A 15,390-nucleotide genomic window follows, 5' to 3' on the forward strand; every position below is an offset into this window, starting at 1 on the left:
TATTTATTTTTTAACATCTTTATTGGAGTATAATTGCTTTACAATGGTGTTTTAGTTTCTGCTTTAAAACAAAGTGAATCAGTTATACATATACATATGTTCCCATATCTCTTCCCTCTTGCATCTCCCTCCCACCCTCCCTATCCCGCCCCTCTAGGTGGTCACAAAGCACCGAGCTCATCTCCCTGTGCTATGCGGCTGCTTCCCACTAGCTATCTATTTTACATTTGGTAGTGTATATATGTCCATGCCACTCTCTCACTTCGAGAGAGTGGCTAATGCCATTTTAAATAAGAGACCTCCTGCAGAGGGTGGCAGGTTGGGTGCCTGAGACCCCTAGACTCTTAAGTCCGTGTCCAGCTTGGACAGAATTCCATGTTACAACCTGGGAGCTGATTCTTGGGGGGAAGAACTCAGGCCCTGTGGACCTACCGCTGCCCAGCCCAATTCCATAGCCTCCAGCCAAATGTGACTACTAATCGCCTGAGATGTGGCTCATCCACACTGAGATGTGCTGTAAGTATGAAACATACACTAGATTTCAAACACTTAGTACGAGAAAAAAGAATGTAAAATATCTCGTTAATACACTGTATATAGATCGCATACTGAAATGATAATATTTTGGATATACTGGGCTACATAAAACATTATTAAAATTAATGTCACCTGTGTCTTTTCTTTTTTTAATATGGCTACTAGAAAATTTAAAACGTGGCTTGCATTATATTTCTATTGGGCAGCACTGGCCTGGAGGACAGAAGGAAACTGACATAAAGGGATTTTTTGACTTAATAAAAACTCGAAGAGAAGAGAAAAAGCCAAGAAGTCCCCAGGGTGGCCCACGGCAGCGAGGTTACCAGGTATGCTGGGGTTCAGGGACTTGGGAGCCGGGTTTGCGCTGTCTGCTGTGAGATCCTCGGCTTGTGGTGCCATCTAGTGGCCGAGTGGTGGTGAGGGAAAGGACCAGAAGTGGGAGCGGGAACCAGGGGGAGGCGCAGAGGCGAGGACCAGAGCACCGGGATTGGGCTCCGGGGCTGGTGAGCCCAACCCAGCCAGCTGCTCCTCCTCTGGCCCGGTCCTGCCCCCGCCTGCAGGTGCGGCCTCCCCACTCCCCCCCAGCTGAGGTCTTCAATAGAGGCCCACGGGCCACGTTCATCATGCAAAGTGGGTTTGGCCTGCACAGTGTCGGCTCAACAGTGTTTTTTTAAAATCCATTTCACATAAACATGGGGGTTTCAGACTTTTAACATGAAGATCTGGGAACCCTGGGCCCATTTTCTGCAGAGCAGCAAGCAGCTGGGCCCGCTGCAGCCTTTAGAAGGGAGGGCGCTGAGCCCCTCCTCCGACTCCGCCCTCACGCCGCCCGCGGGCCTCACGTGGCGGCCTGCGCTGTGAGCGCCTGCAGCTACACAGGTGTATTGGCCTTTGTGTTCCGCTGCGGGCTGGCCTCGCTGCTCTCTAGTGTGGATGTTGGGAACTGAAGAAAGTCACTCCCCTCTCTGTGCCCCCTCCCTGATGGGCTGTGAGGTCTTGGAGTGGGCAGGTGTGACCCCAGCTCACTTGCCCAGGGCCTGACTTGCAGTGATGGCTGGCTGGATGACCCAGAGGAAGATGAAGACGCCAATAAAGTGCCCAGGGTGTGTCCACGCCGGCGCTAAGTCCACCTCTGCTTGTCCCACCCTTGGGACACCCCGGGTGTGAAGGATGCTGAGATGTAAACAGTGGAGTGGAAAGTGGACAGGGAAGCAAACCTCAGAAGGGTAGGTAAGTTCGAGCTTAATCCAAGGGGAAGAGGTAAAAAGTCCCCCTATATCTGTACCCATGGCCTTTTTTTTTCAGCCGTGTGGAGCTTAATTCCCCGACCAGGGATCGAACCCGTGCCCCCTGCAGTGGAAGTGTGGAGTCCTAACCACTGGACCTCCAGGGAATTCGCCCCAAGGCTCTTTTTATCCCCAGCATCGCCTTGGGTGTCAGGAAACCATATGGGGCTGACGAGGCAGGAGTAATTAAGAAAACTTCACTTCTCACTGAGGCCTGCCTGGGCCCAGCTCCACTGCTCCAGGCAGCCTTCTGGTGTCTGCACACACATACACACATACGTGCAAAGTGTGAGCAAAACTTGATGTGGTCACGCACCCATCAGCAAGCACCCCAGTTTCACATCCAGTGAGGTGGGGTCCCTCCAAAGGAATCCTGCTGTCTGTGCTCAAAACATTTCCCTACTCCTCTTTGGAAGGTGCCCTAAGGAAACAAAACTTTCACCTTTTAAAAACAATTATCAAGAACCTAATGGAGGGGCTTCCCTGGTGGCGCAGTGGTTGAGAATACACCTGCCAATGCAGGGGACATGGGTTCGAGCCCTGGTCTGCGAAGATCCCACATGCCGCGGAGCAACTGGGCCCGTGAGTCACAATTACTGAGCCTGCGCGTCTGGAGCCTGTGCTCCGCAACAAGAGAGGCCGCGATAGTGAGAGGCCCGCGCACTGCGATGAAGAGTGGCCCCCACTCGCCGCAACTGGAGAAAGCCCTCACACAGAAACGAAGACCCAACACAGCCAAAAATAAACATAATAAATAAATAATAAATAAAAATTAAAAAAAAAAAAAAAAAAAAAAAGAACCTAATGGAGGGACTTCCCAGGCAGTCCAGTGGTTAAGACTTCGCCTTCCCAGAAATAGAGACACAGATGTAGAGAACAAACGTATGGACGCCAAGAGGGGGAAAGTGTGTGTGGTGGTGGTGGGATGAATTGGGAGATTGGGATTGAAATATATACACTAATATGTATAAAATGGATAACTAATAAGAACCTGTTGTATAAAAAAATTAAATTACAAACAAAATAAAGATTAAAAAAAAAAAAAAAAAGACCTTGCCTTCCAATGCAGGGGGTGAGGGTTCGATCCCTGGACGGGGAGGGAGCTAAGATCCCACATGCCTGGCGGCCAAAAAACCAAAACCTAAAACAGAAGCAATATTGTAACAAATTCAATAAACACTTTAAAAATGGTTCACATCAAAAAAAAATCTTTACGAAAAAAAAAAACCCTAATGGATACTAACCCTGTTACATCCTCCCAAATTCTCTCCAGGTCTGTTCCTGCACCTACCTGTTTGTCCACACTTATAATCAGCGGGCACAGACCAGTTTGTGATCCTCTCCCCGAACTCACCATAACTGGCATCCTGTTACAATACTAGAGAATGCTTTGCCCGTGCCTCTGTGGCTGGGCATCTGTGTTGTTTCAAAATCTTTCATCGATAGGTACAGTGCCGCTGGGACTGCCTTTTTGCAAATTTGTTTTTCCTTTTGGATTACTCCCTTGGGGTATTTTTACTGCGACTTTGCCAAATTGTTCTCTACCAAAAAGGGAACAGACACACAGTACAAGTAGAAATCTGTAAATGTGCCCTTTTCTCCATATCCCTGACAACACTGGGTCTTACAGTTGTCATTTACTTCGCTGGCATGTCTCATTCATTATGCTGTAAAGCTGCTAAAAGTGCTGTAAATTGTTATTATTTTCTGCCCTTTCAAAGTGAACCCTCTCTCTCCTTTGAACACTATTTGAGGGATCTGTTGGGATTAACCTTATAGACACATAATTTCTGTCTTTAGGTATCAGTCGTTCATGTCTTTTGGTCATAACTTTTAGCAGCTCTCTCTTATATGTGTGTTTTCTCTTTCCAGAACTTTCCTTTTTATATTCATTCAGTGCCTCTCGTATTATTTTTCTCTATATTTGGATAAACCTATGTGGTCTTGGTTGATAACTTCCATTTCTTTATCACAGATTTATCTTCTTTCCACAGCAAATCAGTTATCTTGGAGAACGGATATGGTCTTAGGAAGCAGATTAAAAAACTCAAGCAAGAGTTCCAGAAAACCTGGAAGGCACATAATTAAAGGTATTCTGGCCTAGTATCCCCTAAAGAATCAGGGAGAGGAGGGGGTACCTGTTAGGTCAATACATACACATATGCACACACACACATTCACAGATCTACACATCTCTGTAAGCATGCACAAAATGTGCACATGTTAAAAAACCTCAGAATGCCAGGCAAATACTTATCATCTTGTAAATATGCAGATGTGTGCAAACAAATAGCCCTGATGAAACAATGTGTTAATGTGTTGGAGGCTTTAGTTTATAAAACACCTTCCCATGCATTCTCTCCTCATAACAACCCTGTGAATAGAATTTGTCTTAATAGCTTCCATGCAGTGAGTGCTTTGTGGGCCAGGCACTATGCTAAGTGCCTTAAATGCATTCTCTCCTTTAGTCTGCACAACAGTCTATGATGTAAGTACTTATTTCAGCCCATTGTACGGATGGAAGTACCTAGGCTCAAAGCCCTTAGGCGATTTGCCAAGGTCCTTCAGCTGGTAAGTGAGGAGACAAATCCTCGCATCCTCGGGCTGACTTCACAGTCTGCGGCGCACTCCCGCTTCCACCTGCAGGGGGCGCCCTCGCCCTTCCAGGGCTGAGAGTGCAACCGGGGAAGAACGTCACTTCTTTCCATCCTGGAACTTTGGAAAGCAGGACTTGATGGTCATTTTATTATGTTTCCAGAGAATAAAAACCTGAGGCTGAAGCAAGGTGGAAGCATTGTCCAGGCTGGTCTGTCATAAAATTATAATATGCAAACAGTACTAAGCTGTGGAACACCTTCTAATTGCCAGAAACTGTACCCTAGAACGAATGTTAATGCTCACAGCCACCCTGAGGTGAAATCACCTGTGTCAGAGGTGAGGCACTGGAGGCTTAGAGAGGTTAAGTGATCACACATGTAGTAAGTGGCAGAACAGAGATTGGATCCCAGGCCAGTCTGGCTCTTTCCTTTCCGCTCTTAGACTGTGATACTGTCTCTCCCTTATAGGGCAGGCTCAGCAGGCAGGCCTGGGGCCGAGTCCCACATTTTGCTCCTAGCTAGGCCCCAAGACCCCTCTGCCCCAGAGTCAAAGCCTTCCCGTGATCTGTGACACGTCTACCTGCCCTGTGAAATTTGGAGCCCTGAGGCCTGTGGACCAGATGCCAGTGTGCCAGCCAGTGTCTCACTTGCAGAAAGCAAAGACACCTGTAATCGGGACGGTGAGCCTCATCTCAGCTGTTCTGGGGACCCTTCACTCCTCCCTGGGTGACTATAGGCATCTCTCCAGCTTCTGTGGGGTCCCCCATTCTGAGCTGTATAACTCCCCCCACCCCAAGCTGGCAAGAGCCCAGCTCTCCAAGGAGACCAGAAAGCCCTCAGGCCTCCCCTGGCACACCTGGGTCCTCACCCCAGCAGGCAGCACCTGCAACATCAGCCGGGCCAGCCCAAGTGAGACCGGACACGAGCTCAGAGTGCTCGTCTTAGCTGCAGAGCAGCTCTCTCCAGACTTCTCTGGGGGGCTGGCTGTCCCTCCCACTTCCTCAGCAGCCTTGGCCTGAGGCCCACTTTCCTGGATTCCAAGTCTGCCCCTCATCACAGACGCCCTGGCTGCACTGGCCCACTCTTCCCTGGGAGCTCCATCCGCCCATAGCTTGGGGTACAGGCAGGACTTACCCCCAGTCCTTGGCCCTGGCCTCAGCTTCCTTCCCTGAGACTGGCCCAGACTCCGCTCTCATTGCCACCATCTCTGTGGCTCACTGCAGACAGCAGCTCTGCGAGGGGGGTGGGGGCCAGAGAGGAGGCTGACCACATCCTTAGCCTCCCGGTCCCGCTTGCTGTCTCCAGATAATGTCTTCTCCCACAGAGCCCCTCACAGTGCTTCGTCACACCTGGGGTCTCACCAGGAACCAACGTCTCCAAGTACCTACCGTGGGCCTCACTCAGGCCAGGGCCCAACATTCCAGGGTGAGCCTCCAGGCCTCAAGCCCCTCAGGCCTTCTTGCCACCCTGGGCTCCTGGCCCCAATAGAGTCCTGGTAGCAGACAGAGACGATAGCTTCTCCTTTTTATTTAGCTGCTCCTGATGGCCTCTCCCAGATCACAGACTTGGGGCATCAGCACAGGCAGGGGGAGGGGACCCCACACTGTGCCCTCAGACCACACCAGCTGCCACCCACGCTCCCACATACCATCACCCCCCTGTCCAAAAGTCCCCATTCTCCTAAAAAACAGCAGGACTTAGAGGCACAGGGATGCAAAAGTCACTTTCCAAGAAGAGTTCGTCAAGTCCAAAGGTAAGAACCCAGCAGGATCCTGCTCCTTGTGGAGCTGCCAACCCTGGCTGGGATCGGGGGTGGTTAAGGGGTGCAGCCCCAGGCTCCAGAGTTCCTTCCCACTGGCAAAGCGCCTCCTTTCCCCCTCTGGCCTCAGCCCGTTCAGTTTTGCCCTGGATGATTTTATAATCTTCCCTTCTGTAGTCATCGGGTCATTGGCTCCTCCCAGGCCGGCCCTCCTCCAGGGCCGCGGGTGCTCTCGGTGCCGGGTCAGGAGTGCTGGTAGCCCAGCCCGGGGCCCGCTCGCAGGTGGCCCCGCGGCCAAGCAGAGGGAGCCCCGAGACTTCGGCGCCAGCTTCCCGCGGAGGCCTGGGCCACGCCCCGCGCCTCGGCCGCCGCCCTGGCCTGTCCCATGGGCGTGTGCAGGAAGCACGAGGCGCAGCGCTGCGCGAAGGGCCCGGCGGGCGGCGGCGCAGGCTGCGGCGGGCTGGAGCTCGCGTCCCCCGCGTCCCCCGCGTCCCCAGCGCCCGCGGTCTGGCCGTAGCACTCCAGGTGCCCGCAGGGCCAGCGGGGCCCGGGGCTGGCGCGCAGCACGAGGGAGAGCGCCGTGATGCGGTGGATGGCCCTCCGCAGCGTGGCGATCTTGGAGAGCCTCTTGCCGCCCAGGTCGTGCCGCAGCGCGCGGCGCAGCGCGTTGAAGGCCTCGTTGTAGTCCAGGATGCGCTTGCGCTCCCGCACGTTGGCCGCCATGCGCCGCGCTTTCGACCGCACCGGGCGGCTGCGCTTTCTGCTGCCCACCACCTCCTCTGCCTCGCCCAGGCCGCGGGGACTGCCGTTCTCTCTCAGCACCCCAAAATCCCTCCCGGCCTCCAGGCAAGAGCTCCCCAAGTCCTGGGCAGAGCCTTCGTCCCCCTTCAGGCCCCTGAGGCCTGGTCCCGGCGCGCCTCGGTGCATGGCCTTCTCCCGGGCCTTGCCGCCCCGGCTCCGGCTCCGGCTCCGGCTCCGGCTCCGGCTCACAAGCCTGACAGTCACCTTCCGAGCGTTGACTCCTGCAGTCTGGACACTCCCGGGACAGGCCCTCTCTAGCTGGGCTTTATGGCACCACGTGGCTCTCCGCCCTCCCCATCCATCCATCTCCCTCCTCCTGCTTTATTACCTGCCTCCAGGTAGGTTGGTGAGGGAGGAACCCAGAGGAAGGAAGCAAGGAAGGGAGGACGCATGCAGATTCTTGTAGGAAGGGACCAGATGGGCAGCCGGGCCACGCCCAGGGCAGTACTCCAGCCGCGGGGAGAGCTTGCCCTGCTTCACTCCAGGGCCTGTCTGGGGTGGCTGGGTTCCACATTCTTACTCCCGACCCCAAAAAGGGTGCCACATTTGGCCTCCGGTCAGGACTGCTGATAGGTGCACAGAAGGGCCCCAGTTGTAGTTGAGTGTGTTTAAAGAACCTTGAAAGTTTTGTCAAGTCCTGTGGGCAACCACAGGGCTATCACAGAGGAAAGCATGACTGTTCCAGCGGGACCCATAAGGGAGGGGCAGCTCAGATACAGCAGGGCCCTGCAGATAAGATGGACCTGGAACTTCTGGCTTTCTCAGCTACCAGAGTGAGGCTGGCTGGGATTCTGGTTTTGGATTTTGCTTGGACCTTAACTCATCTCCTACCTCTCTTTAGCTCCCTCTTCTGCAGGCAGAGCTGGGCTGAGTGCTGACTTAGAGGGTGATGGCAATTGTCTGGTGGCCCCCTGGCTCCCTTTGTGGTACCCATCAGGGCATCTTTTGGAGTCCAGGGTCCTTGAGCAGCTCAAGACACAGCACTGCCATGTTATGAACTCAGTGAACCCACTCACCACCCCCACCCCAGGGATTTTTAATTTTACACAGGGTATCAGAAAAAGAATAACGCTTAGTCCTAGAGAAAGACTCCCCCCGCAATGGAATTTCAGGCATCCACATGTAAGTTGTATGGTGCACCAAGGTCAATATCATTCCCAGCCACAATCCAAATGCCTCCAAAATGCCAAGACTGTGTTAACAGCTGGGATGGATATGGAGTTCACATCCATTTCGCCAAAGAGCAGACTAACAACCACATTATTTCAAACTATGAATTGCTCTATGGAGAAAAAGAATAGGGCTGTTCTTTTGTTTTATTTTCTGCCTTGCCTACTAGACTGTAAACACCCTAAGGACATTGTATTTCTAGGGCTCTATTCCCCAAATCTGCAATGTCTGTGAAATTTAAAAGTGAATGAAAGCAGCTACAACTGGATGTTTTCACCTCTCAAGCTGTTTCCCACTGTCCCTACAACACACAGACACACAGTCACACAAAAATGCAGGCCTCAAGCAGGATCCTACCCTGAGCCTGAGCCACACAGATGTCTGAGCTCTCATGGGTGCATCCACAATGTTAGTCTCAGTGGGTCTCAGAGTGGGAAGCAGGGAATCAGGTCAAAGCCCAGACACTGTGGTTCCTGAGTGTCACATTCCACAGCCACCTCTGCTCCCACACCCATCCCTTGTCCCTTAGCCCCTCAAGGCCACCCTAGAGACAGCTGAATCACTTTCCTGCTCGTCGGCCTTGCCCAGCCCCTCAGAAAGGCCTGGCCCTGGGCTCAAAGTCAGGCAGACCAGGAGGCAGCAGGTGGACCTTCCAGCCCCAGGAAAACCAGGGAGAGGTGGTTTGGTGGGTGGGAGCCCTTTCCCTCTCCAAGCACTCCCAGCCGATGGCCTCTTCCAAAACTTCCCCCGTCAAGGGCACAGTTGGACATATATATGAATGCTTCCAGAGAATTCCACCAGATGGGGTCAGGAGACCTGATTCTGGTTCTGCCACGAACTTGCTATGGGACCCTGTGCCAGTCATGCTCTCCTCTCTGTACCCCAGTTTTCTTTCCTTTGCAAGGAAGACATCCCCTCTACAAAAGAGGGTAGGCAAGACCAGCTATATAATTTGCAGAGCCCAGTGCAAAATGAAAATGGGGGCCCTTTGTTCAAAATTATTAAGAATTTGAAGATGGTGACAGCAGAGCATGAAACCAAGCTTGGGGCTCTCTAAGCCTGGAGTCTGTGGCGCTGCACAGCTCCCATACCCGTGAAGCTGGCCCTGAGTGTAGGATAGAGTAGTATAGTGGTCATGAGCATAAGCTTTGGGTCTAAACTCATCTGACATTTGCCACTTTCATAAAGACCTTGGGAAAAGCTCTGAATTTCAGTTCTCTACTTGCAAAATGAGAGTGATACCAGCCTCAGAGGACTCAATGAAAGGAACCTGGTAAAGATTGGGCCTTTAGAAATACTGGATCTGGTTATCGCAAGATAACCTTGACCTGAATGTGCCCATTAACACATTTCTCTCCCCTGTGGTGTTCCCGGGAGCCCATGACCCACAATCAGGAGGAAATAGATGTGCAAGCCCAGAGCAGCTCCCATCTTCATGGAAGGATGGAGATGACCTCTCCAAGGAAGCCCGCCCTTCCCACTGACCCCCAGGGCAGCCTCACAGAGGGGAGAATCTGCCTAGGGCAGTGCAGGAGCTGCCCCTTTCGGGTGATAAACAAGCTTAAACTGCTTCCCGGGCCTTTCCTTCCTTCAGTGAAAACTAACAGTCCACCACAGGCAGGATGCTGCTTAGTAAAAACTAGTAATAATAACAATAGTCATCTTAATATTATTGGTACTGACTTCTATTGACTATTATAGACGAGGCATGGTACTAAGTAATCTAAGTGCTTTTTAACATACATTATCTTAGCCTCACAGCAATCCTATAGGGAAGGCTCTATTATTATAATACCCATTTTACAGACTGGAAACTTGAGACTGAGAGAGTTAAGTAATCTGCCCCAAGCCAGAGGGCTGAGCTGTTGCTGAGCCAGGATTTCAAATCAGGTAGCGTGGCTCCTATTTGAAGACCAGGCTCCTAACCCCTCTGTGCTGGGCCTGCGTTCTGGGCTCAGTGAGCACTTCTCCACCCCCTAGGCCGACAGCCTCCACCGACCACCTGTAGGTAATAGAGGCCTTGCATCTGCCCTTTGAAACAACAGTCATTGAGATAGTCAAATAGTTTCAACCGCGTGTGAAAATAAAAAGAGCTTGGCTGCTGTAGAGAAGACAGGGAAGGGGGTGGGGGTGGGGGAAGGAGGGTCCTCCAAATGAAGACAGACAAGCAGGAAAAATATAGAGAATCTGGGCTGGAAGCTAGGAGCAGTCCGAAGCAGCCCAACTGCCTGCCTCCTGGGACTGAGATTTGCTACCTGGGATTTCCTTGGCTAATTCTAACTCTGTCCCCAGCTGAACTGACGGCTGCTGGACCCCAGCGGGAGCACCAGAGAGCGGAAGTGACAGGCCAGTGCCCACTTGCCAACCTGACCCTCCACTGCAGGTAAGCCAGGGCCCTGTAAGCCAGGAGTAGCCTGAGGGGACTCGGGATCAGCCCGCAGCAACCCTCATGCACGTGTTGGAAAGGTCTTAGGCCTCTGCCTGCTGGAGTTCTGGATTGAGTTCAGTGGCCTGCAGTGGGTCACCAGCCTCGGCTGCTTGCCAACATTTCCTCTGTGAAGCCAGCCCTGAACCCTCCCCTTCTGTGCTTTACCCCACCTTAGCATGTAGCAGATCATATGGTTCTTCTTTTTCCATGTATTTATATGTCTTTTTCTTTAAATTGAAGTGTAGTTGATTTACAATGTTGTGTTAGGTGTACAGCACAGTGATTCAGATATATATATATATGTATGTACATGTATGACTATATATATATAAGAATATATATATATTCTTTTCAGATTCTTTTCTCTTATAGGTTATTACAAAATACTGAGTATGATTCCCTGTGCTATACAGTAGGTCCTTGTTGGTTATCTGCATATCGTATTCAATACTTTTATGTTCATGCTGGATCCACATCCAGGTCGCGTCTATATTCCCAGTACCTAGCACAGTGCCTGGTACATAGGAGATGCAAGGAAATATTTGCTGAATATTGAATAAATGGTGCCATCCCTGATATTAAGATATTCACGAGGACTTCCCTGGTGGCACAGTGGTTAAGAATCTGCCTGCCAATGCAGGGGACACGGGTTCGAGCCCTGGTCCGGGAAGATCCCACATGCCACGGAGCAACTAAGCCCGTGCGCCACAACTACTGAGCCTGCACTCTAGAGCCCGCGAGCCACAACTACTGAGCCCACATGCCACAGCTACTGAAGCCCACCCTCCTAGAGTCTGTGCTCTGCAACAAGAGAAGCCACCACAATGAGAAGCCTGCGCACCACAACGAAGAGTAGCCCCTGTTCGCCACTACTAGAGAAAACCCGCGTGCAGCAACGAAGACCCAACGCAGCCAAAAAAAAAAGAAAAAAAGATATTCACGAAACTCTGGAAGCTCCACACTGGTCTGATCAAACAAGCTCTATATTCAAATCTGGTAAACAGTTACAGAACATGTACTAAATGCCAGGCCCAGTGCTATAGGCTGTCGCGTGTGTTGACAGCCATGAACACGTATATTAAGTATATAGAAGCTCCATGGGACTTCCCTGGCAGTCCAGTGGTTAGGACTCCGTGCTTCCATTGCAGGGGGCATGGGTTCAATCCCTGGTCGGGGAACTAAGATCCCGCATGCCATGCGGTGTGGCCAAAAAAAAAAGTATATAGCTCCATATTAAAATAGAAGGAAGTAAACCTTGCAGCCAAAAAGAAATGCCATAGAATTCCCCACCCCCCCAGTCACCTGGGGGGAATTTGATAATTGCCAAAGCTGTATTCTCCAATGTGGTTGTAGTGGCAGCAGCAGTACATTATAACTTCTCAGACCCCACCCCAGATCTATTGAATTCAAACTTCTGAGTTAAGAGCAAAGTGGTTCAAATGTTCAGAAATATATATATATTTGTTCTTCCAGAATCTAGCCCAATCTAAATTTTACCTTGCTTAAGAATGACTGTTCAGGATTGTACACATAATGACTTATTTAAGGTTAATTTAAGTCTTATTCAAAGATAATTTTGAGTACACACAATTTTCTTCTTGCACATTAACTTGAGAACATCCCCACCTATACTTGGATGGAGGAAAAAGAACTCATGGCAATAGACAACTCTGGGGCTCCAACGTAACAATATAGTCGTAGAATATCAGCAAGGAAAAAAAATGAGATTGAACCACAGATTTCTCTGCTGGCCCCCTACCATGAACTCTCAAATTGATATGAAAAGGAGGTCAGTGAAAGTAAAGAAAAGGTCCCAAGGGCACAAGTTTTCCGATGCTGCGAGCGGGCCTGCCCTCCCATCCCTTCCCTAAAACAATTCTGGCTTTTCCTTCCCGTGTGTCCTACTTCTCCAGGCCGGCTCCTCCGCCCTTCCCCGCACACGTCAGGAAATGACCCTCGGCTCCAAGTTAATAATTCTGAGGCCACACTCTCCTGACAAATGGCCGGGGCTCCCAGATAGAAGCGCCCCCGCCCCACTTGGCCCCCTTCCCACGAATCCCTGGAATCCGAGGGGACCCGTGTGATCCCCGGCTGCGACCCCCGGGGCGTGCAGCTCGCGGGGGCCTCGAGCGGGGTTGGGCCGACTTCAAAGGCCGGCGGCGGGGCAGGCATTTCCGCGGCATCTGCAGCGGCGGCCCGTCCCTCCCGCCGCGCGGCTGGAATCCGCCCCCGCGGGGAGCGCCGCTTCTCCCGGCCGGGCCGCCAGGAGGCGGGCGCAGGGAGGAGGGGCCGCGCTCGTGATTTAGGGCCGAGCGATTCCGCTGACGGCCGCGAAGGTGCCTATTACCTCTCGCCGGGGCCTGGATTTCAGAAATTCCTGCTCTTCCCCAGGAAGTTCCGGCGTCGCTCCCCCGAGGGAAGACAGAACTCCCACCTTGGAGAGAAAGCCGGGATCCAGGGACGGGCTTTCCGGAGAAACCGAGTCCAGGGGGTCCCTAGAACCCCGTCATCTCCGGAGAGCTGGCCTCCAGAAAGGCCCGCAGCCTCCCTTCTCTCCCAGACCGGGATCCTCAGCGTTCAACTTAGAGAGAAACTTGGCGTGGGGGAAATTTGTAATCTGGCAGATCTGGGCTCAGTTTCAGGCTCTGTGCCTTCATTCAACGAAAATGTGATGACTGCTTCCTGTTCTAGTTACTGGTGCAGAGTAGTGAATTAAACAGGCAAAAAGCTGGCCTCACGGAAGTCACATTCAAGTGCAGAGAGCAAATAATAAGGAAAATAAGTAATTTATGTAGTAGATAAGTACTATTAGAAGTATATTAGAAAGTGATAAATGGTACAGAAAAGATAAAATCAGAAAAGATAGAAAGTGGAGAATGTGGGGGTGGGAGGGGTCAGGGAAAGCCCACCTGAGAAGGTGACATCTGAGTAAGAACTTGAATGAGACAAGGTATTTTTGTGGCTATCTTTAGGAAGAGCTTCCAGGCAGCAGGAACAGCATGTGCAAAGGCCCTGAGGCCGGAGCGTGTCTAACAGTTCCAGGGGCAACAAGGTGGCCAGTGGGGCTGGGGCAGAGCAAGAGGTGAGCTCCAGCTGGTGACATGGTTGCACAGTCTACTGCAATATCTTGCACTTTTACTTGGCAAGAGATGGGAAGCCATTAAATATTTATTCCATCCCCTCACTTCATGAGTCTTAAATACAAAAGAAAACCCATTAGCTTTCTCTTTCTCTGACTGCTGGATGAGTACTCCCGCCACCCCACCCCTCTCCAGACAGCACCCATCTTTATGTCTTAGTGTCCTTCCTCCCTCCCCAGGTATCCCTGCTGTGCTCTGGGGTGTGTCCTCTTCTCTCCTCTCCTGCTTCCACCCCATCTCTTCTGGGGACCTTGTCTCATCAGTTGTCCCTCTCTTCGTTTTACAGCTTTCTCTCTCAGGCTGCTTTCTGAGTTAGTCTTCCCCTACATCCTGGACTTAATACCTTTTCTCCTTCCTTTCATCTCCCTGCTTCACTTCTCAGCCCTCACAAACCAAGTCTGGCTCTTGCCACCCCACAACCCTGGTCTACTGAAACCCTCTTCTCTCACATTTATCCCCCATGATCTCAGGAAGCCTTTCCTGGCCAATTAAGTTACACATTTATTGAGGACTGCTGTTTGCCAAGTCTTGGCTTAGGGACTGAAGGTACGATGATGAACAAATCGGACATGGTTCCTGCCCTCATGGAGTTTGCCATCTAGTGCAGAATACCATCTTGTAAACCAGTTATTTCAATAGCATGAAACAAAAGAACGTGCGAGGTTTGGAAGTGGTACAGAGGATGGAGTATGAACTTCTCTGAGGGGTCAGGAAAGTTTTACAGGGGAGATGATACCCGAACTGGATTTCAAAGGATGAATAGGAGTTTGCTAAGCAGACAAGGGGTGGAAGGGCATAGAAGGTTGAGGGAGCAGGGTGTGCCAAGGCCTGGAAGTATAAACCATCATAGTATGATGAGGAAAATACAGTAAATTGGCCAAACCATGATATGAGAGAGCAGGGGGTGATGGGAGATGAAGCTGGGGGGTTACTAGGCATCATGCCCAAAAGCTTGGATTTCATCCTGTAGATAACTGGGTACCACAAAAGGATATTAAGTTGAGGAATGACACAGTCATGTTTGGATGGCAGCTAGAGCTCCTTCGAACAGTGTGGAGAAGGGATCTAAGGCAGACTCCAGTTAAGATACTGTAAAGATCCAGGTGAGAGAGGAGGGGCCTGAGTTATGCAGGTGGTTGTGAGAGGTGGGCTGGAGTCCACACCTGTTTGGTAAGTAGAATTGGCACATGGGGGTGGCCAGCTGGAGGTAGCAGATGATGAAAAGGAAAGTGTTACCATCTCCATATCCTCCTTCAAGAATCTGAGGCCTGAGATTTCTGGGCAGCCCCTAGTGATGGGCTCTCTGAAATGTAGAGTCCAACTATGGATGTGGGAGGAGGCTCAGGAAGGACAGAGAGTTGATGGCATTCTGGTCACTTCTTCCCAGGGGCTGGGAGACCTGGGGCACGTGGGGCTTGCAGTGAATGTTTTTTTGTTGTCATTGTTGTTTGCTCTGCAGCATTTTAATAGTCTGTCTCTCTAGGGGAGGGACGCCTCCATGGTAGTGCTCTGGGTGGGAAAGACTCCTGGCAGCTAGGACAGACAGGAGTCTAGGTACTTGACTCCTTGACTTGAATATGGAGCAGGTGTCCCAGAGAAACAGGCTCCTGGGGAGAAATTGCCTGTACTGGGCCAGTAGCCTCCAGTGTCCTGTGGGGGCATCCTCAGGAGG

At 51.4% G+C, this 15,390-nt stretch overlaps 1 protein-coding gene across 1 annotated transcript; it reads right to left on the reverse strand.

Annotated features, from left to right (window-relative positions):
- Window positions 1–138: 138 nt before the first annotated feature.
- On the reverse strand, window positions 139–13,826 carry BHLHA9 (basic helix-loop-helix family member a9). Its single transcript, XM_082443607.1, has 2 exons — window positions 2,625–13,826; window positions 139–2,289 (listed from the first exon to the last, which is right to left on the reverse strand). Exon 1 carries the CDS (start codon window positions 7,284–7,286, stop codon window positions 6,423–6,425), a length of 864 nt encoding a protein of 287 aa, XP_082299733.1. The 5' UTR covers window positions 7,287–13,826; the 3' UTR covers window positions 139–2,289; window positions 2,625–6,422.
- Window positions 13,827–15,390: the final 1,564 nt, after the last annotated feature.

This window comes from Balaenoptera physalus, assembly GCF_965194825.1.
Source record: "Balaenoptera physalus genome assembly, chromosome: 20".
NCBI classification, from domain to species: domain Eukaryota; kingdom Metazoa; phylum Chordata; class Mammalia; order Artiodactyla; family Balaenopteridae; genus Balaenoptera; species Balaenoptera physalus.

Excerpts from the sequence above, each read along its gene's own strand:
- BHLHA9 (XM_082443607.1), bottom strand. The coding sequence starts at position 7,286 with ATGGATGGATGGGGAGGGCGGAGAGCCACGTGGTGCCATAAAGCCCAG.